This window comes from Sus scrofa, chromosome 5, assembly GCF_054392235.1.
Source record: "Sus scrofa isolate SSC_HxYL_T2T_F1_AM1 chromosome 5, Sscrofa_HxYL_maternal_Yorkshire_Landrace_v2.0, whole genome shotgun sequence".
Classification (NCBI taxonomy): Eukaryota; Metazoa; Chordata; class Mammalia; order Artiodactyla; family Suidae; genus Sus; species Sus scrofa.
Window position 1 is genome coordinate 89028644 of NC_139387.1, and position 23333 is coordinate 89051976.

Sequence of the window (23333 nt, forward strand, 5' to 3'; positions counted from 1 at the left end):
CATTGGGTTGGATTTTGAGAGTTCCACTGGAAATTCTGAAAGGGAAAACTCCCACCAATTATTTTATAACTAAGAAAACTGAGGACTGGATGATGACTTGTTTCTAGCAGTCCCAGTGGCTTTGGCTACGTGGGGGTGGAAAGGGTTTCCACACGGACGTCCTAGCAAGAAAATGGAAGAAATGTTCCATTGAGCTTTCACCTCTTCTATTTTATGTCCATTATTTATGATATTTGAAAATAGAGGATGCTTTTCATCTTCAACTGTTTTACAAGCATTAACTAAATATTTGCATTGTGTTAACAAGAGTCAGGGGTTTAGGTTTTTTTTTTTTTTTTTTTCCCCAATTGCTGAGCTGAAAGTCTGGCCACAAAAATGGAAATCTTAATTAAAATGATGGAGCAAACTCTGCCACTGATGTAGACAGCCATTAAGTTCAGAGTTCACGGAGGGCAAGGAAGGTGATCAGAAAATAAATGACTGAGTCTGTTTCTCCAAAAGTGATGGGGTTGAATGGACCTGCCACCACTGGGAGGTTCAGAAAAGCCTCTTTTCATAATGATAGCTTCAAACTTAACTCCATGACCTTTTGATAGGTTCCCTTGCTTAACCTTCTGTCACTGACTCTGCCAATGTGGCTGAAAGTGAATGCATCTGAGAGGATGAAGCTACTCACCTTGGGAGGCTTCCTGGAAGAAAGCACATCCTGGTGCCAAAATAGCAAGGTGGAAAAACTGAATGATTGCCTTCACATTGTTTCTACTGCTCAGAGTGAAGGTGGATTCTTGGGCCACAGGAATCCTGCTTCTGGCAGTGATGCCATTTGGCTGTCTAGCTTTGGCCAAGTCAAGCCAACCTGGGGTCCCTCCTATAAAATGGATACAGTGACACGTAAGTCCCTCCAAGAGATGAAGTCACAATTCCGGTGACAAAAAAAAAAAGGACTTTTGTAGGTTTGGAGCCCAGTGCCCTGTTCATGAAAGGCACTGTCTACACATGTTGATCTGCTATTGAACTTGACATAAGGGGCTTCAGAATGCAGAAGGAATGGTGTCCCCTTAGCATAAGCCAATTTCATTTCTAAATCCCCACATTTTTCCTCTTTCTGGTTTTCACTTCTATTTGTAGCTATTAACTTCTGATATCCCCAGGTAAGAAATCTTGCTCTCTGTCTTTCTCTGCCTCTACTTCTGTTTCTGTCTCTCTCAAGTGAAAAAAAATATATATGATATATAGTATCTTTACAAGTTCTTTTTCAGCTGCAGTAAATTCTCTTTAATCAGTAGCTGGGGAAAGACATTCTGGTTAATTTAATATTCTGGTCAATAATGACTGCACATGTCATCTGTGGATGGCCAATCTTTAGGGAATTTAAATTAATAAAACATATTTGGCCCCACATCTGGACTGAGCACAACTTAACCTCTGATCATTCCAAAGGCTTACCAGCATCTCTGAGTGGGGTGGGATCCCACTGCAATAACAGTATCACAAACTTGTAGTAAATGTTTCTAGATGTTTTATCTCATTGAATTGTAATAGGAACCCATAGGGAAGGGGTTCAGGGTTCCACAAGGTTCCACAGAAGCAAGAGGATTAAATTCGTGTTGCTTGATGCCATGATTGGCTCAGTACACACCGCCCTGCAGTCACAGACACACCCTGTTGCATTTCTGAGTAGGTAGTTTTGATTGACGGCAAGGATAGAAACCTGGGGGTAAAGGCACCCCTGCCTCAGCCTCCACTATCCTGGCAAGGACCCAGGAGGAAGCATGACCCTCCTTCTGCTTCTTCCACAGGTAAAGATGCACATCACATCCTCTTCGCATCTCTTCTACTTGGCCCTGTGCTTGCTCTCCTTCACCAGCTCTGCCACGGCTGGACCTGAGACCCTCTGTGGGGCTGAGCTGGTGGACGCTCTTCAGTTCGTGTGCGGAGACAGGGGCTTTTATTTCAGTAAGTAGCCCTCCCTCTCACTGCTCTGTGGATTTACAACCGCAGAGAGTGTGCAAAGAACTGAATGACTGCCCATGGCTGGCAGTCGTCCTCAGCCTCAGAGATTGCTCACCTTAAAGTGAGCCTAGTGTTTCAGTGGGGCTGTGGCACGTTTTGCAGATTTTGGATGGAATTTTCCTCCTTAGTAGTTTGTCTTTTAACTACTTTCCACTGAGCTTTCCCGCAACTGTTCTGTCCTGCCTTCAGACCCCATTTCTTCCAATGAAAAGATGGGACAAAATGGCCCTGGGGGATTGAAGTTTTGAGTTTTGAGATCTGTAGGTGCGTGTATCAAGATATGTGAACATGTGGGGCTGTTTCAAGTGCTAGGTAATTTGGAGGAAACCAGAAAGGTGGATTGGGAAAAGGATAGAGAGGCACATCCTAGATGTCTCCACACAATATGAAATCGCCATGAACAGACAGAAAGTGAACTTCCCTGAAAGGCATGTTTGCAAATACACAGACTTGTTCAATGCAAACTGACATGCCATAGTAATTTGTCCTCCCTGCAAACCGACCTTGAGTTTTTGTTATTGCCTTCCTTTGACATCACTCTTCTCTAGGGCTCTCCAGTGATGTCTCCATCTGGAAAAGGGTTTCTGACAAGTGCAAGGTCACTTATCCCATAAGTAGGTCTCAGGTGATTAAGAAGTCGACAGTCAATAAAAAATAGACAGCCAGGTCCACAGTTGCAAATGAATAATAAACACAAACAAGAGTCCATACTGCCTGAGGGAATGGATCACTTAAAGAACCTGCCTCAGAGGCACCTGTCTCATTTTATATTACAGGATACTGAAAGATGGAAAGCCAGATGCTCATGATGTATAATTCTTCAGAATTTTAGAGAGTTCCAGGAAACTGACCCTCAGGTTCAGAACTGTGAATCATTCTTAGAACTTCATATCATTGAAGTGTAGACAGCTTACCTCAGTTACCCACTAGGCTTTGTGTAGCTCCTGCAATGCCTCACACTTCCCGTCTCTCTCTCTTCTTCCCAGGAGGGTATGTGTGTGCTTGTCTGTGTAACTGGGGTGAGGGGTCTGTGTGTAGCAGTCTGGAATAGACAGAGAGCTTGGGAAGGAAGAGCCTAATAGGCAGGTTGATAATCTGTAGTCATTGTAGATTTGGCAACAAATAGCTTTTCAACAACTAGTGACAGAGAGAGAGAAGTGCTTTCTACTCTTTGAATGGGCAAATTTCCACTCTCTGTTTCCAGCCAGTGATTTAATTGAGTGAATTCATTTATTTTTCTGGCAATGGAGCAATTCTATCCAGTTCTCTGTTGCTGTGCAGATGACTGAGTTCACTGGGTGAGTGCTTTTCAAATAGCAGACTTATTTTACCTTCAGAATACCTTGCAGAAAGCAAATGTGTCACATCAACATCATCCAGCGATGGCTTGTCACTATTCATTACTTTTCTGCTACTGATCCACATCTTTAAAAATGGATAAGTGGTTCTCACTTATGATGCCCAAGAGGATTTTTTTTTTTTTGGCTTGATAATCCATTTGTGACATTTCCTTTTACCCAGTTCACTAGGTGATTGCCAAGCCCCCAAGTGTCTTCTGTTATATGCCAGGTTGAATTTTGATGTTCAGTATGACATGCTCCAGGATTTCCAAGTACAGGGCATGGAAACTGGATCTTTCTATGACTGTGATGTTTGCAAACGAGAATGGGAGGAAATAATTTGGTTCCAAGTAACCACATGATACTTATATATGTTCACACAGATAGTTAAAAGTATTAGACAACTGTGATGGAAACAAATTTCAACACACTGAAAAGTATACTCTAATGATCAAATTTTAGCACATGTGTTTTAATTCTATTTTAGTATCTTGAAAGGGAAAGGTTATATATGGCAAGTCTTGATGTTTAGAGTTTGACTTTGGATAGAAAGTGGTTTGACAAATTGTGTCTCCTCATTGTTATGGAGAATCTCAGTTTTGTTACATTCTACCTTATAGAACTCCGTGACTTAATGTAAATTCTTCGTCAGACATAAACCCTCCTGCACAAAAGTATTCTTGTTTATTTTCTAGTCAACTAGACTATACGTTTTGCTCAAGAGAAGTTAGCCACTTTAGACCCTTTAATTCAAAACATTGATGGAACATCTGCTATGTGTAAGACATCGTTGTAAGACACCACACTAGGCAGGACTGAGATACACAGAAATGAAGGAGAGGTTAACTTTGCCTCCAAGGAAGTCAAGGTCCAGCTAGAGGTTAAAAAAAATGCACATAAGCATTATCAAGTGTCATAAGAGAAAAATAATTATGGAAGAGTAGATTATGGTCCTTTATGCTTTTCCTGACTATGTTGTCCCATTTTTGAAATCATCTGACCAGGATCTCCTTGATACTGAAGGCCATATTTATTTACCGTTGAATCCCAGTATTGAGCTCACTGCCTGGCTGACAAAGCTGCAGCTCAAATTTGATTTTTGAACTGACAGGACTGAATTGAACCGAATCCAAATGAATGGAACGGCATGACTTGTTTGAGATCTTGGTCTTCAGAATCATAAAGAATTAGGTTTGTCAGGTACTTTGGACAATTCTTCTCACCTCATATTTACCCAGCTACTTGATAAAACTTTATCTTTTTTTCAACTGAGTACAACGTGTACTAACAATGACTTCGAGGCTGCATTTTGGTCTTCCCCAAGCTACACTGATGGTCTGTTTTGCGTCTGAGCCAATTATTCTTACAGGCATTAACTGTTGTCAACAAATTTTATTGGGTTTCCTTTTTGTCCCCTGAGATTTACTGTGTGTGGAGAAGTCAGCTCTAAGCATTTACAGCTTTTGAAATACTTTTTAGAGGAAAGAAGTCTTCCCCATCTCTATCCCTTGTCAATTGACTCATTATCATTTTTATCCTTATTTTTAAAGTTTTATTGTGGCTGTGTATTTTATTTTAAGCTGCTTCACATCCATTTTGAATGTATGGATTTTTTTTCAACAGTGGAAGAGGGCTTCTGATCTTAGTAGGAAATTCAAAAATCTAAACGAAAATTGCCTTCATATCTATCTTTTTGTCTGGGCCAGAATATTTAAAAAGGAACATTTTTAACGCTAGACAGAACTATTGTGAATATTTTTTGTAATGCTTATATTGTATAGATTTACCTAATATTGTAAATTAGTTCATATTTCTCTACAAGCCTAAGTTCCACTAGAGCACAGGGGAAGCCACCGTCTTGATTATCTGTTTTGTGAACATCTTCCAGCATAAGTGGAACCATTCCTCTGTAATTAATGCAGCTCCCCCAGACATTTGAGGAAAAGAAGACATTTACTTGCAAAGAAAAGCTAAGTACTGGTTCTTCCCTATGTACCATAGTAAGAGAGCGTACCAACCAGTCTCGTGTCTACATAGTCCTGTGAGAAAAATGGTGGCATAATGGAAGTGGCACATTGGAAAAGAGCTCTCTATTATCTTACCAGATTGATGGAACCCACATAAGGGCAGCTTGTTGTAACCTCACTTTGCATGGAAGAGAGCAAGAGCAAAAGAGCTTCAAGTGAAATAGGAGAAGTTAAGCTTGCCATAGATATAATTTCTGACAGCCATGGTGATTAACCATTTTAACATGCACTTTAGAGGCTTGTGGAATTTCTCTCCTTGGAGATACTTAAAAAATTGACAGGCAACCAACCACCTTGGATGGTTTCAATTAAGAGCAACCAAAAGAAAGCAAGTTTCTGGGGTCCTTTTTAGTTTTAAGAGCCTATAAACAGTCCCTTAAATAAACTGTATATGCTTTACCTCGGCGGTCTGGGGGAATGGAGAAGTAAATCAATTAGAAAGGAAAGTTGGATACCCTTTTGGCCATTCCAGATTTATAGCTTTTGTAAAACATACTTCCAATGCATAGTTATTAAGAACAGGTCTGAATAAATGAATGGCATTTTTCATGTGTTAAAATGTACTGTTTTATGGAGTTTAAGTGGAATTTCGCAATGAATTTCATTGTTATTGATTGCAACAACCTTCCTAGATCGAGGTTGTTATTATTATTAACTCAAGATTCTTTCATTTGAAATATAGTGCTCAGAAAACTGCTCCCAGACCTGTCATTCATTAGCTGTATGATTTTGTCAGGGATTTAAACTTCCTGGGCCAAAATGTCCTTGTCTATAAAACAAGGGGATTTTGTTAAAGAAAATGACCTCGTCTAACTTGAACAGACTCATAGTCTAGGTTGTAATTAACAAGGATTTGGTGCTATTCAAGAAAGGAGAACCTTGGATTTAAATAGTGACCAATGAACATTTAGACTCCTTTATCTTCTTTGCATAGTTTGTTCATTCCAAAAGATAGGAGATACCACCTACCTAGAGAAAGAGGAGATCCCACCTACTTAGAGAAAGAAGAGCCAGCTTCTTTCTTTTATTTTGTTTTAAGCTGGGTTCCAGCTCCTCAAGGATGGAATAGAAGCTCAGTCATGACCCCATACATGCAGGTCATCTGGCGAAAGGAGTGCACACCTCATGAAAACAGATTACCATTTTTCTTTGCAAGGAAGAATCAGCTGACAGCTATCTTTACCTTTCTCACTCTCTTGGATGTGAGGACAGTTAAGTAGGTCAGTTTTTAGCTGCTTTCGTTAAATTTGAGGGGACGAATTAGAATCTATAGGCTTTTAAACCTTGACAAAAAGCCTTTTCTCAGCCTATTGATGCTGTCCTTCCAATTAAAGAGGATAATGCACCATTGTGGGCATCCCAAGATACACTCACTCACCATTAGCATTGCTTTGAATGGGGCTGAATTTCAGCTGCACCATTTGCATCCTTGGCTTGGTATCCCTTAGACCTAGACCGCCAGCCACTCATTTGTATGACAGCTGGCCAAAGTCAGAGGTACAGTCACCGGCTGTGGAAAAGCTTTCCTCTTTGAAACTAATTGGCACAGGTGGGATTTGACCTTGGCCCTGGACTCATTAGAACCACTAAGCTAATAGGCCACAGATATTCTTAAAGAAACACAATGAGTTTTTATATTGACCCTAAGTGCTTGCTACTACTCTTTAAATACGCCCAAGAGGACTAGTCTGGGCAACCAAGGGAGCACTAAGAAAGTGATGATTTCTGTGCAAATTTAGAAAATAATTTGTATTTTCCTGACATTATAATGCTCTTTGAGACCATCTTTTCCCTGATGGATGATTACAAAAAAAGCAGGGGAGGTGTAGATCCAAAAGGTCTCTATTGCCAAGAATCTAGGGTTTGAACTGCAGCTCTGAAACTTGCTTGGTGGGTGGCATCAAGCAAGTAACTTGACCTCTTTGTTCCTCGGTTTCCTTATCTGTAAAATGGGGCCTAGCTCATAGAACTGGTTAATATATTAGAACATATTAAATTAGAATACTGCCTGGCACATAGTAAGCATCATAAACACCTTTAGCAATTACTCTTATTTACTTCCTTCCAGGGTCAGTTACAGAGTCTATTGCAAAGGTAGAGATATCTGAGCAAACCAATTCATTATACACTCATATCCCTCCCTAGGGGCAGCTGATGAGATCTGCTGCTGGTAGTGACAGTTATGCAGTAGTATCAGCAGCACAAAGAACATCTCATGGTAGAGTAGTACATTCACTTTTTCAAAATCCAGCTGTGTCAGCTCTCACTTTGTCTTTACCCCATGCAGAAAGCAAGGATTATTGCTTCATTGGACAAATGAGAAAGGAGAGACAATGAGATTTTGTGACTTACCTCACTGGGTGAATCCAGAACTAAAGTAAGGTCTTTTGTCTCCAAGAAGCGTATTCATCTGCCCATGCCCATTGTTTCCAGGCCCAAAGTGTTGTAGCCTGGGGAGATGCTTCCCCAAAGCCCAGGCCTCCTCCGAGAGATCAAGAGCAGGAACCTCCAAGTGACACAGCTGATGAACACTTCTTTGAAAGGAGGCAAGAGGGAGATGGCCCTATAATTACCCCACATTTTACCCTCTAGAAAAGCTTAAGAAATACTCATCTAATTTCCTTAGGGAGCACACACACAAAAAGCTTCTTTGATTAGAGGCTACTGCTGTTTGAGAGCCTTCACAGACCGGATGCTCCTCAGACAGAACATTGCAGCTCACCTGTGAGCACAAGGCTATGCTGTATGATCTGCGGGAGCCCCACCTCTGGCCAATTTCAAGTTTTCTTCTTCCTCTGCCTGAAAACCCCAAGTACTTTGTTTCTAGCAGCAATGAGTTCTGTTGGTTTTTCTCAAAGACCTACTAAAGCAGGGTTGTTTATTGGACCAAGGATCTTTCTATGCTATAAGAGTGGTGGTAAAGGGGAGGTGGTCACAAGGCACCAACCATAAGCTGAGAGTGAGCCAGGCAGGGAGAGTCTTCCCCAACTTGACCATGAAAGGAGCTGTGGGAGCAGCTAGGGGTGTGCATGCATGGCTCTTACCTTTGTAGGTTGTCTCTCAACCTGTTGCTTGAAGACCATCCGTATTGGAATGTTTCAGATCTTCGGTAGCTGGTAGGCTTATATCTCCATTATGGATCCAAAAGAGAGGGCTGGTGTTCTCCAAGCCCTCTGGGCCTCTGTATACCTAGCCCAGACATCATGTACCATGCCAGCATTCCTCAGAGCCTCTCTAAAGAACTGACCTCATCCCTCTAGCAGACTTTCTTATGATTTCTATGATCAAAGAATCGGACACACTGCAAACAGGCACAAGACCTCTCCCAAGGAGATTTTTCATTGTTCTCAGTAATGGGCTACAAAGCCTTTGCTCTTTTATGCCACCAGAGTCTTTGACAACCATGGTGGCAAAAAATCATTTTTTGCACTTAGCTGCTGCCCTGGCCAAGTTCCATCCTACACCTCTCTGTGAATCATCAGTAAGTTCTTACATCACAAAGAATTACTTTTGGTTGCCTGGAAAGTCCAAATCCCCAGGCCTTATTAGCTGTTAGACTAAGGAGATGACAACACAGCATTTCATTTGTCTTTATCTATATGCGAGATCATGTTTAAAACATAGCAAAGAGCTGTTATTTGACGTGTGATTCCTTAACTGCAGTAAGTTGTATGCCTATTTAATGCATTGTTTAGTCTCACATTGGCCAAAGCCACTTAAAGAAGCACTTGGCAAGCTCTGGCTTTTCATTCTTGGCATAGCTGCCCCTCTTACTTTTTCACTGAACCTTAAATACCAAGAAAAACCCTTCATTTGCTTTACATCTGGCATATTGCTTTATGCAGTTGGCCAGAACTTTTGCACATGGCCCTCTGCATTTGTCCTAAGGTAATTAATGGCTTTGCAATATTTGATCAGCAGCAGCATGGACACAAAGAGAAGTTGTGCAACCAACACAGACCACACAGTCTTTTAAATGAAAACCTTTTGCATTAAAACACTCAGGCGTTCTGCAAGGATAAGTGTTTCCATGCCACAAAGGAAAAAAGGGGGGGGCACACTGAAGCCCCTGGGAAGACACCCAAAACTTGATTCTTGATTAAGTCTATATCTCTCCAATAAAACTACCTAACTCTTCAAAGGAAGTAAAATGTGAGATTGCTGTAAGCTTGGAAGCCCTTGAAAAACAATCTAGAAGCCCTTGAAAAACAATCTAGTTAGGAGTTCCCACTGTGCCTCAGTGGTAACAAACCGGCTAGTATCCATGAGGACTTGGGTTCAATCCCTGGCCTCGCTCAGTGGGTTAAGGATCCAGTGTTGCCATGGGCTGTGGTGTAGGTTGCAGATGCGGCTTGGATCCTGTGTGGCTGTGGTGTAGGCTGGCAGTTACAGCACCGATTCGACCCCTAGCCTGGGAACTTTCATATGCTATGGGTGTGGCCCTAAAAAGACAAAAAAGAAAAGAAAAGAAAAACAATCTAGTCAGATACCAAGAGTGAAACTCAGAAGCGACATGACTAAGATCACACTGCTTATTAATGGCAGAAGTAGAAGAAAATACCCTTGATTCCAAGATACTGTTTCTTGATTCCAGTGTGGTGTTCCACCTTTAGCTGCAATGGCCCATGCCTATGTCTAAGGTACCTGGTACATTTGAATGACCAGGAGAGGCCTCCAACCAAGCTAACCCAAATGAACATAGATCTTGGTGGCCCTCTCATTCCAAAAAGGCCACCTGAGACTGAAGTTAACACTGTTGTTCCCTTACTGTAGAAATGTGCACAAACTAAAGGGATTCCTTGCCTGTCTCCTGTACTAGGCAAAAGGCTTTTCAAAGTGCTTCAGGCATTCCAAGTCCACTTTGGGTCATGATTTGGACTCATTGTATATTATATTATTCTGACTCTTCAGTCACTCTCTCCAATGTCAACTTGGGTAGAACTGCTTTGGAATGACTTAGCAAAGCTGTGCTCCTGGAAAATTTGAAACAGCCTGACGAGTTGTTGGATCAGCTTTTTTTTCTGGAGGTTTCTCGGACAGCCCTAAACCAAAAGAAATTTACACCTGATTTTTTTGCAGATTTGCAAGCAAATGCTCTATGTATCTCTTCAGATTTTCTTCTTTTGTCTGTGGTCTTGATGAGGTCCTAGAAAGTCTGTTGGAGGGGTCTTATAAACTTTGAGAATGTGTTAGTCATAGAGTCAGTTCTGTGAACATTGCTGGGAAGGTGGTACTACCTCTGTGCCATTTACCCTGATGAAATGGGTCTTTCATCAGAGGCAAGTGATGAGGCAAGTCTGTACTGGGCCAACCCACATTCAGCCAACTTCTGATTATCTATGAAATTGGGGAAAGGAGCACCAAGGGTTAGAATTCTGGATTCAGCTGATCTGGGACACAGCCTTCTCATTTCGCCTTCCTCCCTGCCCCCAGCCCCATTCCTTTTGTGAGACCAAGTGGCATGTTTTAAAATTCTACTTTATTCTCCTACTCTCCATAGACCTCCCCCAGCAGTGCCATTGGCAATGGGATTTCTCAACTTTGGCACTGTTGACATCTTAGGCCAGATAATTATTTTGTTGGTGGAGAGGGGCTCTCCCGTGCATTGTAGAAGGTCTAGCACCAGATTTGGCTTCAACCTTCTAGATGCCAGTAATCCCCTCCTCCCAGTTGTGACAATCAAAAATGTCTCCAGACATTGCCCAATGTCCCCTGTGGGGTGGGGGTGCAAAATTACCCCTCACAGAGAACTACTGGATTAGAGGTGACTCCAGAAGAAAAGCAACTAGAGAGATGGGAAAGCTATGAGTGACAGTGACACATCATCTGTCACTGGTTAATGGGGTCTATGGTCCATTGCCCAAAGTAAGCAATGAGAAGAGTTACCGGGGTTTTGAAAGTTTCTTCTTGAAAATAAAAAGCTCTTCCTACAGGCTATCCAAAAAGTATCTGCAGGCCCTCGCTTTTGTCTGATAGCTATGGAACTCATTTATTTTAGTAACAGCAGTAAGGGAAGGCAGAAATGATGTAGACAAAAGCTCTGTGCTCAGAAGTTTGGTTTTGACTACCTTAAGCAAATGGAAAAAAAAAAAAAGCTGGTTCTCTCTGACCTCAGTATTTGTGGCTGTTCTCTTCTTGGTCATATAATAAATAAGTTCTCAATTCCTCACAAGAGAAAAAGGCCTAGTTCAGAGATAGGAGCTACAATTTTTCTTCTCCCTTCTTTTACCTTTTCTGTCTGAATATCATCACAGTCATTTTATTGTCTATAAGCAGCCCTACCAGAAAGCAGAAAAAGTAGATCAATGAAGTATTAGTTTGGAAATCAGAGGTTCCACACTTGAGGCCCCCCAGCTCCCTTACCTAATAGCTCAACAACCTTGAAGAAGCCACTTAATTTCTTCGAGTATTACATTCCTCATTTGTAAAAAAGGAATAAAAATATTAGACAAAAAAAAAGGAGTTCCCGTCGCGGCGCAGTGGTTAACCAATCCGACTAGGAACCATGAGGTTGCGGGTTCAGTCCCTGCCCTTGCTCAGTGGGTTAACGATCCAGCGTTGCCGTGAGCTGTGGTGTAGGTTGCAGACGTGGCTCGGATCCCGCGTTGTTGTGGCTCTGGCGTAGGCTGGTGGCTCCAGCTCCGATTCGACCCCTAGCCTGGGAACCTCCATATGCCGCGGGAGTGGCCCAAGAAATAGCAACAACAACAACAACAAAAGACAAAAAGACAAAAAAAAAAAAAAATTATACCTCAGAGATTTTTAAGGCTCAACTATAGAGGGTCTCTGGAAACTGAAAGGGCCACTCAAATAGGTCACACTATTAGTGGACTGAATTGAATACATTGCCTTGTCCTTCTAATCACCATCCACAAATTAGTTCAATGGCTTAGCTTCAACCTTTAGTGACATTGAAACATTAGTTCAATGGTTCTGTAATAATTATAATCTAGAAAGGTTAATTTGGCAGTGTATCTTCTCAGCCTTATTAATTTAAAAGATTAACTAATTCTTCTATTCACCGATAACTGCATTTACACCACCCAGGGGTCAATTAATGGATCTTCAGAATGCTTACTCAGTATTACTGTTTATGTCCTCATTGGAAGAAGCAGAAAAAGATGGGACCTATCACTTAACCCACTGAACTTACTTGAAAAATTTGTTTCCACACAAGTCTGGTTATGATAATGGTTAAGTAGTCACTAAGGTATAACATGTAAGCAAAAGATTTCCATTCTCCCAAGTCAGCTATTGGTGATTTTTGCTTAGCCTCAAAAAGCAGTGGTCAGCAGAGGGAATGTACTCACTAATCAGAAAGGTATCTTTATACTCTCAGGTTGCTCATCTAAACTGCTTCTTTATCGCAGCCTTAGGGGAACTGAATTTTTTTCTAAGAGCATGACTTTGATGAAATCAAAATTGTGAGTTCCATCACCATATGGACCAGTGACCATGTGGTTCTTCTATCCCAGAGGCTTCACATCCAACAGCTCCCAGAGACACAACATTTGACATAGAAAAGACAGCTTTGAACCCACAATTAAATGCTGGTTGCTGCTGTCATGAATTTTCATCCTCTCTCTTTTGAGCTCTTTCATAAAAACAAAGACCAGGTTTTAAAAGTTTTTTTTTTCCTGTCCTCCATAACATTCAGTATTAGGCACTTAATAAAACTCTTTGACTTGATGCTTAAAAAGCATTCCAAAAGCTATTTCCTTCTACTGCTCCCCAGGATATACCCGATGACTTTCCATTTTCTACTGCTGCCATTGTGGATCTGAGACTGAAGGTATGGAAGAAAAAAGTCTATTTGAGGTGTCACCTCTGGGAACCCCTTCACAGGGGAAACTTCTCCTAGATCAACAGTAAGCTACTTCTAGTCAATAGGGAGTTTTTAAGAGCTACCATAGGAGCCCATACAAAAAGATTCCACCAAGGAAAATGGTTTTGAGAATAGAACCTCCACTTAATTCCTCCCTCTCATTTCATCAGAGGCATTCACCCTAAAAGGAGAAGTAGTAGGCAAGGGAAGGTATGTAATAAATGGTATCGCTGATGCAGAAGCCCCAGCATAGGTATAACAACAACTGCACCAGCCCTCAGAGAACACAACAAGTATTTTCTATTTGTTGAAGTATAACTGAAGAATTATACTTTAGAGAGCTAGAAAGAACCACATAGAGCAATTTGGTCCAGTGTTCTCACTTCCCAGATGAAGGAAGCAAAGTCCAGAAAAAACATGATGTGCCTGAGGTCACAAAGCATGCTAGTGGGAAAGCCACCAGTTCAGTCACCTCACGCTTGGTCTCGGGCTTTTTGCATAGCTGGACACTTTAAACTTAACCTTGATAAACTCATGTGAAAGTAGCACTAGCAACCACAGTCCATAAACTCAAAGTAACTGGCTATGTCATATTCTTCTGGTGTCAAGCATCAAAATAGTCTTTGAAAATTTAGGCCCTTAACTATCTGTAAGAACTTTTTTCCCCCAATTTCTATCACCCATTGAATAATATCATTAAGTCTCTCTATCCCAAATCTGATCAACCTGATTGTAGGATTATGGATCTTCATAGACTTTAGTAGTTTAGTGGTCTGGGGGCTTAAAACAATACAAAACAAGAACAAAAAACAAATAAAGGAAAAAGCTAATTTCTTTTTAGAAGTTATTTTAATTTCAAGTTATGTCGGCTGGTGGACTGGCTGATGCATTTTGTATTGCTTGCTAACTCAGAAGCTACCCAAAACAAAAGGTATTATCAATGCATTATTTCTGTCTCTAAACATTCCTGATTTTCTAGTCTTCCATGAAGGTCTTCCATGAAGAAGCTTAAATTTTCCTACGTATTTTGAGTTTTATGTTTCTTTCCATTAAAGTTTCCAGCCGTTCATAGACATATTTAGTTTGGCAGAAGGTAGTGGTGACTCATGGAATGAAGAAATTTGAAAGCAAAGCTACTGAAAATGGATCTAATTTCTTTTTTGGGTAATTTGGGAGCGAGCGATTGATAATTTGTCTAATTTTTCCTGGTTTCATCAGCTGCCATACTGCCAAATATTTGTTCCATATGGATGCTTTGTTATTCCTGAAACATGTAACAAGTTTCAGCTGCAACTATATCTAATATGGTCAAAGGGTAAGACTATTGTTGGCTCATTTTCTCATTGTTTTTGGCTGGACACCCTCAATCAATGGCTATTGAGTGAAAAAACAGGATCATATTGAAACCATTTTCAGCATGTTCCTTCCTATGGATCCAGCCATTTCACTGTGACTTTGTCAAGCATAGCAAATGTTCCCTATTAAAGGGATGATTATGTTTTCGGCATAGACGCCACTGCCAGCTAATTGCATTCACGTTATAGTTCGACTCCCTCAATTTGGCTCTCCAAAGACTACTTCTTCTCTGATTCTTGCCTCTCACTATGGAGCAGATATTTGGGGATAGATTCTGAAAAGATCAATGACATACTCCTAGAGTAGGCATCATTTTAGGGTTACTTTAAGAGAGACAGTCTGTGGGCCCTGAGTCATATGAATCATAAGACTTGTAAAAGGTATTAGTGCCACATATCTGGCTGGCATTTCTGTAGTTTACTAGCGTTTTGAATTCAGTTATAGAGATCTTCCTTACCAGAGATATGAGATGAGGATTCAGTAACATTGCACAAAAACACCATCATATGTAAGTTAGAGACATAGGAGGACTCACTTCTGGCTGGTTCTGAGGTAGGCACTGATCCCATCATGTCTTAAAGTCATTCAGTGGGTGATTGGTTTCAATTAATAAAAGTGATTTCAATGTTCCCCCATAAAAAAATAGCAATAATAAAGAACAGAAAGGCCTACCTCTTAAAAGAAGCCAGATTTTAGTTAAGGCCAGGGAAAGTGTTTTGTGGCAAGAAATAATCTCTTATTAATAAATGGAAAATTGATTTAATAAACATTAAAATGGGCACACATCAATGTCACACGGTAAAAATACAGTTTCGTATGTAAAGACAGATCTAGAGCCTTGCTATTCAAAGCAACCTGGAAGCTTGTTAGAAATGAAGGCTCAAGGGTTAGTCAACCAGCTGACTAATTAAAATAAAACCTGCACTTTAACCAGATATACAAGGCATCTGTATGCACCTGAGGGTTTGAGGAGCCCTGGTCTGGGGATTTGCAGGAAAGAGCTGGTACCTATTGGCTGGTGCCTCTCAACTGTCACAGGAGAGAACACAAAATTGTCAGAGCTGAACTTTCACTAAAGATTTGAAAAATGGTGTTGAGGCCAAACCTGCTTGTGGTCATTAACAATATATATGCTGATTCAACAATATCAAGTCCTGATTCTCTCAAGTTGGTGGAGCCTTTCCTCAGAGGAAGTATAGGACTGCTCTAAGCATAACCCCATGGCCTGACCTTCTGTGAACTGGAAATTGGAACTCCTAATTGCTGTGGCTGCAGTTTCCAAACCCATCACCGGGGCCAGGAACTGAGATCCAGGCCTTAAGATCTTTGCCAATTTCTTTTTCAATAGTTACATTTTTCAAGAACAGCCAAGTAAGAGTCCTTAAAAAAATATTTCTAATTGCATTGAATGGAGAAATGTGTGTTTTACTCATATCAAATTGCTTCCTTTGTCATCTTCAGCCAGGTTCTAATATTATTTCTTATAACTCTGAGTTGATTAGTTTCATTACATCTCCTATTGGGTTTTAAACTAAGAAAAAGTGAGTTTCTGTCACTTCCTGGAAGGCGAAGGGTAAAACTTTAAATCTCCTTTTCAAAGGGACAGCTGGTTACCCAGTTGATAGCCTTCCCCAGATCCATTCTGGAACTCAGCAAGTTCCCCGGGCTGAGCCCATTAATGAAGGTCTGGTCATCTAAAGGATATGGCTTCCCCAGAAAGACATTACCCCACAGCAGGGTCAGTAAAACTAAGAGAAGGCCATTTTGTACCTTTTCTTCCTTGAATGACACTAAAAAAAAAGGGGTGATTTGAATTGGGAGTTAGGGAATCTTGGATTTAGTCAGAGCTCTTCCACTAAATAACTTGGTAAATCTGGTGATTACTCCCATTGGTCCCCAAACCTCTGTCCACTGGAACAATGATGTTAAGAGGAACCAAGACATTCCACTTCTGATACAGAATTATTGTAATCTCTTTCCACAATTTTCTGGGGGTGGGGGAGGGGAATAAGACAGAAATAGTTTTCATATTTTTTCACATATATTTTTCCTAACTTTAAGTACCTGCCACCTCTTAGTTGTATTCAACTCTAAGATAAGGTGATATTGGACACAGCTCACAGTTACATATTGAATTTGTTTGGACTTAACCACAGCATTTTAATACAATGATATCTCTGACTCTTTGGCACTCTACCCTTTGAAAGAATGTTGACGAGATAATTTTTAAGACCTTTCCAGAACTTACTGTTGCTTTATATAAATCTATAAAATCCTTTAAGAAATCCAACTGGGTGTGGAGCTTAATGTATGTTTCTTTATTAGCATTCTTCTTTCATTAATTTTGCTCAGTGCTTTAGTAAAATGTATGAAAGTAAAAATTATGGCACTGACCAGTTTAGTTATAGCATCATTGGCTAGTCACGTGCTTTGTCCTAAGCAATACCCAAGGGAAGATGTCACCATGCCTTCAAAGAGGTTTTATAATAATGAATAAGGACATATTAGATATCAGTAAGACAACCCTATGCTTAACTCAGATTGGAATAATTCTCCCCTACTTTATTCCAGTCCACACCATTCCTTGAATGCCTTCTGGTTAGCAAAACACTAATGATGAAAGGAATGAGCCCCTACCTTCATGGAGTTAATACTCTAAAGCAGGTGTCATACAATGGTGCCAGATCCTATTTCCACCCCACCTGAATCTAGCCAACAAATGTGTTTTGTTTGGTTCACTCAATACATTTTTTTTAATTTTGAAATTTTAAAAATAAAGAGATTTTAAATAAAATATTAATAGCTTCTCTTGAAAAATTCGGTGATCTAACGTTGCTGACTGGCATTCCTTAGTGCCAGTTGTTGGCTGGAGAATATTAGGGGAGGTATGAGCCCCTCCAGCTCAACACAGCACCTGATAGGCTTGCTTTATTCACCCATATACCTATATGGCCTCAGAATACATTGGTCCGTGACACTCATGTTCCAGAGATGCAAGATCTCTTTGGATATTCATCATACACCCTCCTCTTTAACTCAATTCATCCCTCATTTATCGCCTTTGTACTACCACCCAGGCACTATGCTAGTCACTGCTGACACATATGAGTAAGATACAAAACTTATCTTTAAGGAACTCCATAGGTCTCCTCAAACATAGCAAGGGCCCAGTTCAGGTAGGATTTAACATATGATCAAGTCCTCCTGGTGAAGGAAGAATCCAAATATGAAAAACTGAACATTCAATAATTTAGAGATCATCAAAGAGATATTTCTTCAAGAGCAAGTGGAGGTTTTGGCCAGTGACCTTGTGAAGCAGGAAAGGCCAGGTTCCCAGCCAGAGCAATGGACAAATTACGCAATCACTCAGAGTGTTTAGGACAGTGGATACCATCAACCCCAACTCTTCAGACAAAGCGAGTTGTAGCATTGTAGTTTGTTTTGCACCAAGATCCAGAACAGCTGTTACCAATTCACTGGAAGATTACACATGTATCCCTCCTTCCATTCCCATCACTACTGAGATCCTCCTCATCACTCACCAAAACTATTGCAACAGCTTCCTCAATGATGGCTCTGTGTCCAACATTGCTTGACACCAGCCATCCCACCCATGAGATTAATCTTCCTAAAGCACAGTCCTAATCACTTCATCCCTCTTCTAAACAATTTCCAGTGACCATCCGTGGCTAAGTAAATTGAATCCAAACTCCCCAATTGGACAGTAAAGCATTTTATACAAAAGCTCTATCTTACTTTCCAATTGTATTTTTGTTTGTAATGTTTTGTTTCTAATGTCTAACTAATGTTTCCCCACAGCAGTGCTCACAAACTGGCAGTCTATAAGTGGCATCTAATCTTCAGAAGGTTTTTTTTTTTTTTTTTTTTTTTTTTTTGGCAAATACAGTGTTTTCATGAAACTCTGAATTATCTGTCAATATTTACTAGATGAATCTTCCCTCTAGATTGGCACATGCTTTCGACTTTACAAAAATCCCCACCATTCTCTGTTACCTTACTCTGGCTCACTTCACTCTTTTATATAAATTGATTAGCTCTGATAGGCATTTGAGTTTACAAATGCTCCCTACATATTCCAGCATCCAACCTAGATGACTTACTACCACATGTTTTATTTTCCTCGACTTTACTTCTGTTCTTCTCTCAAATGTCACCTCCTCTGTAAAATCTTTTACCAGATATCAACTTGCATTCCTCTGAATAGCAATAATATTCCTCTTACAATATTTATCATCTATCCTATATTGTGTTATTTTATTGAGTGTTTGTGCTTTTACCATCTGGTTAACTAGAAGCTCCTCAAAAGTGAGGGCTGCTTTATTAATCTCTGTAAGGTCCCACAGATTCCCTTGTCCACAGATGGTACAGTCTGTATTTGTGTGCAATTAAGTTCTCCATTTTTCTTTGGCCTTCCTGGCCTAGATTAACTGTGGGAACCCATAAGAAGGCAGTAGCACATTTGAAATGCAGACAGGGCTGAGTTGGAAGGCTCCCATGGACTTCTTCCCATTTTTCAAGTAGGGGGTGAGAAATACTGCATCTAAAGGAAACTACTGAGGGAATTTAGGTAAACAGAACATGATCCTTTTTGCAGGAAGCTGGTGGTGATCTTCAGATTAAATCACTACTGCATGTTTCACAAGGTGCATCAGCAATCCCTTTAAGTATGCTCGTCTTGTGTCAGAATTATAGGAGTCGATCCATTTCTGCGGGCCCAGCTGAAATAGTGAATTGAGCCAGTGTCAGGTAGGGCACAAATACCCTGGAGAAAAAAATGCAACAGAAAGAGCTCTGCACATTGCATTCAGAAATGTCTATTTCTAAAGTTACTGAATGCCCAGAAAGGAGCTCTCATTCCTGCTTGCCCTGGCACAAGAGCTGTCAAAAAGTTTCTAGGATATGGGGTCAAAATTCAGTGACTTCAGAAATGGATCCAACTTAATGGATTTTAATCAAAATGATTAGTTGGAAAATAGGGACTAAAAAGAAGAAAGCCACTCTTCTTAAATGTAATTTAATTTAGCAATGTTTCATGGACAACTGTGTACCTGGGCTAGTGCTGGAAATCAAGAGAAAACAGAAATAAGAAAGCCAGTGGAGACAACTAATATTAATGGGCACCAATCACATTCTCAAAGTGTGACATCAAACCTGCCTTAAGGTTACCTTCAATCTGGGTGCAAAGAATGCAACCATTACCCGTATGTAGGAATTGTTATCAAAGTAATCAGACAGCAGTAAAATAAACAATGATATATAAAAATGGCATTCTTTTTTCCTATTCTTCCTGGACATGGCAGATCTCAAAATATATTCACAAATGAAAACCAGGGATTTTCACTTTCCTCTCCCTATATCCATCTTGTGAGGTTTTCCACTGATGTTTAAAAGTAAGGTGAAATTTGTCACCTTCATGTACCTTCTGTCTGCCTGGGTCCTTGACTAGGTAGAGGTATGGATGGGCTCAGTTGCCAAAGAGAGGCCAGAAATACTGTATGAACAAGGTGCTTTGACTTTGACTTGATGGAAAGCTCATGAAAGAATACTTCCTTTTGTGAAGTTACCAGGCCAATCTTTCCAACTCAAGTTCAGTGATTATCCAATGACAATTCCAGTTCAGTGCAAATCCAACCTAGAATCCCAAGGCTCCCTTTCCACTGATCCTCTGTATCCTCCAGTCAAGACAAGATCTGATGCAAAGAACACGGGCAGCCTTGGTTCCTTTTCTTTCAGTACAAGAAAGCCTCAAAACAGAGATTTTTCTAAATTAAATAGAAATCCAAATATGAGTGTCTGGTATGTTTGAATAATACTTATTTTGTTACCAAGAGACATTAGGTATCAGAAGGAGCTCTGAATATGAGGTGAGGAGACCCAGCACCCTGACGAGACTTGGCTTTGCTGGCTATGAGCTGGGTTCTTTTAGGCAATTCTTTTGCTTGCAAAATGGGTATGATCAGTTTTTGGTGAGTATCAGGTGAGATAATACCTGTGGAGTCATCACAAAATCTCAGGGAATCAAGGCCAGCCACAAGTTTCTAGAGATAATTTGAATGAGGCATTGTTCGAATTGAAGGAGTGCCAGGCCAGGGTATATTCGCAAGTTGCAAATGGGTTAGCCAAGATGGCATTCAGTTCCTGCATCTTCCTCGAGAGCTTCCTCCAAAATCTTTCTTTTGTGGGTCATGTAATGCTTTCTGTGGCCTGAAATTACAAGGGCAAAAGTAGGAGAAGCTGTATTGTTGGTCAGTGCTTCCCACAATCCTGTGAGTAAGGGTAAGAGGTTAATTAAATACATCTCTCGGGCAACAGAAATGATCAAGGCTGTCCCTGGAACACAGTCGCTTCAAAAAGTAGGCTTTTGTTTCAGGGAAAATCTCCCACAGAGAAACATGGAACGCCAAAGAGAACTATAAATAGGACTATCATTTATGTCAATTATAAATAGATTTGTTCCCTTTTGATTAGAAGATTAATGCTAGCTGAAAGTCAGTTGTTGAACAGAAATGAGAGAAAAACTCCTGACAAAATATTATGACATGCTAACAGTTAGATTTGATACCTTTTCCTCCCTGTGGTCTTTTCTCTGATTTTTCCTAAAGGAAGACTTTCTTCTCATTTGAATTTAGAATTCAGTTGTTAGTCTTTGAAGTACATTTGTTCATACTTTATCAGTTCCTCAGGATCTCTCCTTACTTTCTAGATTAGAACACACACACACAGACACACACACACACACACACACACACACACCTTTTTTTAACAAGGAAAATTTGACTATCAGTGTTAGGAATTCAAAAGAGGCAGAACTTTCCTCTCAGATGCTCCCAAGATGGTCACCATGACCTACAAATGTTCTCCTTTTCACAAAGGAGACTCTTTTCCAAATTGCATGTGGATCCTCAGCAATTAACATATTAGCTGTGAGCATAATGACTCAAGAGATAAAGTGAAAGACTGGTACATGAAGGGCCACATGCCACGGGCCACATGCCACAGGCTATAGTTACTGAGCACGGGCTCAGATATGCAGCCATTTTCCTTTCATTCTGAAGGGAACATTATCCAGAGGGATCCCAGCTCTGTAGGTCTAGTGAGCCAATTCCTTGTCCTCCGCTCATGTTCATGACTCATCTCTTCCCAGGGCCAGGAAGAGAAATGGCAGCTTCCCATCCAAGCTGTCTGCTAGGTTCACCCTGGGACGAGGGTTTGTGGATAGAGTGGCAGGGTGCCCCTGTTCTGTACCAGGCTTGATGGAATGCAGTAGAATGTGTGTCTCTCGTCTGCTAGGATGAGGAAATGGAAATGCTTACCTGAGTCCACCCACCTTGCCTCATGCAGGGTCTTGATTCCAGCTATCTCAGACTCAGCACTAAGAAAGAGGCTAAAAAGTAGAGAAAATTGGGAGGAAAGGGAGATGCAATGAGCAGGTACCAGTCTGAGAAATTCCTCCCCCACTTCAAATGCCCAATTCTGGTTTCATTGTGGGATGTTTTAAAATGAACTTAGCTTGTCAACTGGAAATTCACTGCCTGACTCAAGATCCAGAGGGGAGATTTCTGGAAAAACACTAATCAGGGATTTTGAAAGCCTGAATCCCAACACATAAAGAAATATATTGAATATTTTTAAAGATATAAAATTCTTAGAACCGCTGGACAGGTTTCTGCGTGTGACCACTCTCTTCCAAGTGGCATTGCTCAACAGCCCAGCTCCCATCAGAAGGCTGACATCATACTGTTGTGCAATGCCCAGCCATCGCAATGTCACTTTGCTAACAGTGCTTGCTGTGCATTCACTACTGAGAAGCCAAGCAGCTTTAGGTTTTAAGTCAGAAGTTCTGAGTGGGCTCATTCCCGTGAAACCTGAGCCCGTGGTTCTTCTAAAAAGTCAAAATACATTTGGATCTTGCAAATCAAGAATGTCAGAGCCAATAATTTCTTCTTTAATCAAAACCCAGGAATGGCACAGTGGGTGGCTGGGGCCATTCTCTCTTCCTCTCATTCCCTTCCCCCCACGCTCCCAGCCAAGATTCTCCAGACTTGAGGGAGCTAAATAGGAAAGAAGTGCTCAGTCCTGAACCTCTCTGATGAGCACTGTATCGTGGTGGACTCTGATACAGTGGTATGTGGAAACATGAGCCTGAACATCAATTTGTTCCCAGACTGATAGGTAAACAGAAAATAGGAAAGGCTTCTTCCCATGTATCTTTGTATTCCCACTCAAATATTTGGGGTTCTGTCCAACAGCCCAACTCTCCATCTAAAGGTGACCTCTGACTCATTTGACCCCTTGATGGGGAATCTTTTAACTAGTGGATTATTTCTCTGGTTCAGTCTATGGAACAACTTTCAAAATTGAGGAGGTGAGACTTTTCTATTCTAAAACAGGCTGGCCCAGAATGCTCTTGGGAGCTTCATGAAGAGCTCTGAGTCCTGGCTTACTCACAAAGGTGGCAATGGCCTTCACATTGGGTTAAGGGAAACATTGGCACATGCAGGTGACCAGCTTTATCTTGTTCCTTCTATATGGCTGTCACCTTTCCAGGAAATCTAGAAATAGCAGAAGAACAAATCCACCTTTGCCCCAGTGCATGCATTCCCCTCTCAGGAGAAGGAAGAGAAAACCCTAACATTCCCCACACCCCAATACTCACTACAGAGGGTCAGTGGTAGCCTTGGTTAATGGTAAGTTACAGAATGGTGGGCTTCCGAAAATTGGCCAGGATGCCTGTAAAGGGTAATGAGGGCG

General features: G+C 40.9%; 2 protein-coding genes across 14 annotated transcripts in view; one reads left to right on the plus strand and one right to left on the minus strand.

Moving 5' to 3' along the window:
• LOC110260784 (uncharacterized) overlaps positions 1 to 23333 on the minus strand; it is a 566816-nt gene that overhangs the window by 327145 nt on the left and 216338 nt on the right. For 3 of the 7 annotated variants that reach the window (XR_014804181.1, XR_014804188.1, XR_014804190.1), the window contains exon 1: positions 8425 to 8799. The gene's annotated coding sequence lies outside the window, so the exon portion shown is untranslated. Of the gene's footprint in view, positions 1 to 676; positions 869 to 7732; positions 7915 to 8424; positions 8800 to 18878; positions 20787 to 21895; positions 21967 to 23333 lie in introns of those variants that run through there. The other 4 variants (XM_084957372.1, XM_084957370.1, XR_014804179.1 and 1 more) reach the window with 3 other exon arrangements.
• The window catches only part of IGF1 (insulin like growth factor 1), a 132818-nt gene that overhangs the window by 2984 nt on the left and 106501 nt on the right, over positions 1 to 23333 (plus strand). For 6 of the 7 annotated variants that reach the window (XM_021091140.2, XM_005664198.4, XM_005664197.4 and 3 more), the window contains exon 2: positions 1800 to 1956. In XM_021091140.2, the coding sequence (XP_020946799.1) occupies positions 1800 to 1956 (157 nt within the window). 7 annotated transcript variants of the gene reach the window in all.